Genomic DNA, 1,848 nt, shown 5'->3' on the forward strand with positions numbered 1-1,848 from the left:
CCCAAACCTAAACTTCTCGCTCTGCAGTGATCATGGGTCGGTGTTGTTTAGTCCGCTAATCTTCAGACTCTATAGTCTATCTATATCAATGCCGTATTATGGTTATGGGTTTTAGGGTTTCAATGTAATCAGATTTGATATTAACAATATTTTTTGATGAAATATTTGTTTTTATTTTCTTATTGTTAACTCCAGATATCTTTGGAAGTCATGACACACACAAAAGGTTGGGATGATTTTTATTTTTTATTTTTTAAATTTTTTGTGAAAAATATTTATTTCTGTTGATGATGCATGCATAATTAACATTAAACAATTAAGCAAGTAAACTAGTTAGTAACACTCATTGGGTGTGAGTTTGAGATTCATGTTGACCAAGTCATAAGTCTGTCGTGTACCCTGGACCTGGAGCTGCTTGCTGCCAATGATAGTAAAACCAAAGCGGAGACCATGATGAAAGGCAAGGCATAGCATATCAGGTTTGTTTTGAAGTGAATACCTCCAGAACAGCTGCTCCATTGTTAATGTGAGAGAGTAGGTGTTGGTGAAATGAAATTTGACTTCAGGGACACTTCTGGATGTGGACCTGGTTGAGAAACAGGTGTCGAATTTTGTGGAGTCTGTGGCTTCCTCCTGGATCATATTGGTGAGTTGCACGAAATTTGAACTGAAAATTTCATAGACTTGTGTCGGCATCCAACTCACTGAGGCTCCTGAATCAACCAAGACACCACCATCAATATTAGATTCGGGGTTGGTGCTGAATTCCCAGTGAGATGATGGAATGGGAACCATTTGATTGTTCAAACTAATTCCTTGGAAACCAACAAAATAGTGGCTGGGGTGAAGCGGATTAAGAAGCAAAGGTACGGTGATGGTGTTATCCTTTTCGGGCTCGGTGTAGAACATGCCTAATGTGGAGCCATAAATGAAGTCTGGACCTGGCAGACAAAAGGAAAAGTTGGTCACCTTCAGTTGGTTAGTTAACGAGCAATAACCAAGGCCAAGACCAAGAATGCCACTCGTTTCTTCGTCGAAGTGTCCTAGATTGTTATTAGCGCATCCCACTAATATGTTCTCCAGGGTCCTAACATCCGAGAAAAATCCAGGTCTCTATGATCATTTTCCCTGAGGCAATAGAACCATCAGCATACAATATTTGAAACCTGCAATCGTTTTTTGAAGTTCCATAAATTGTGCCATCGCAACTAAAGATATAATTTTCGTCATGGTTGCATGGTGCGGAGTTGCAAGAAATCTCTCTGTAAGAAGAAGATTCTTTTGGATCGAACTCAAGGTTGTCGGCTTGATTAAAACAAGTAATACATGGTTGGCTCTGCACCCAAAGTAGGTCACTGCCGATGTCTAACAGTAGTGCTTGGCGTTGCATTGTCTTTTGAGCATCATAGTTGGAACTAGTGGCCTTTGTGAGGTTGAATTCCTCTCTGTAAAGCATAGCTCGGTGGTACAGTGGAACACTGAAGCCACGACTAGCTTTTGGTGCCACAATGTTTGTGTTTGGGTGGGGCTGAACATGGGGGATGGCTGTGTTGGGGATAAAGTGAAGATCAAAAGGAAAGATTAGGATCAAAAGGAAAAACATGATAGAGTGTTGAGGAAATAGTGAAGAAATAGAATGATTAGGAGCAAAAGGAGCTCTTAATGAAAGTGGAGTCTGCAGGTTAATTAGCTAGTTACATATATAGGACTTTTATATACAAAGAGGTCATGTAGTCCATGTGTAATTCTTATCTTAATCCTAGTTACTTCGTATCAAGTTGTATTGAGCATTCACATCAATTTGTCTATAATAAAAAAAATGTAAAATTTATACAGTTTTATCTAAAA

General features: G+C 39.1%; 1 protein-coding gene across 1 annotated transcript; it reads right to left on the reverse strand.

Annotated features, from left to right (window-relative positions):
- Nucleotides 1–333: 333 nt before the first annotated feature.
- LOC126704251 (protein ASPARTIC PROTEASE IN GUARD CELL 1-like) lies at nt 334–1,603 on the reverse strand. The gene is made up of 2 exons (XM_050403267.1): nt 1,343–1,603; nt 334–1,113 (listed from the first exon to the last, which is right to left on the reverse strand). The coding sequence occupies exons 1-2, from the start codon at nt 1,601–1,603 to the stop codon at nt 334–336; spliced, it is 1,041 nt and encodes a 346-aa protein (XP_050259224.1).
- Nucleotides 1,604–1,848: the final 245 nt, after the last annotated feature.

This window comes from Quercus robur, chromosome 10 (assembly GCF_932294415.1).
Source record: "Quercus robur chromosome 10, dhQueRobu3.1, whole genome shotgun sequence".
Classification (NCBI taxonomy): domain Eukaryota; kingdom Viridiplantae; phylum Streptophyta; class Magnoliopsida; order Fagales; family Fagaceae; genus Quercus; species Quercus robur.

What these genes read in the sequence shown, in the direction of transcription:
- LOC126704251 (XM_050403267.1), bottom strand. Translation starts at nt 1,603, where the DNA reads ATGTTTTTCCTTTTGATCCTAATCTTTCCTTTTGATCTTCACTTTATC. An exon ending in TCGGCAGTGACCTACTTTGG is followed by an intron (nt 1,114 to 1,342) that starts GTGCAGAGCCAA and finishes AAATGATCATAG; the next exon opens with AGACCTGGATTTTTCTCGGA.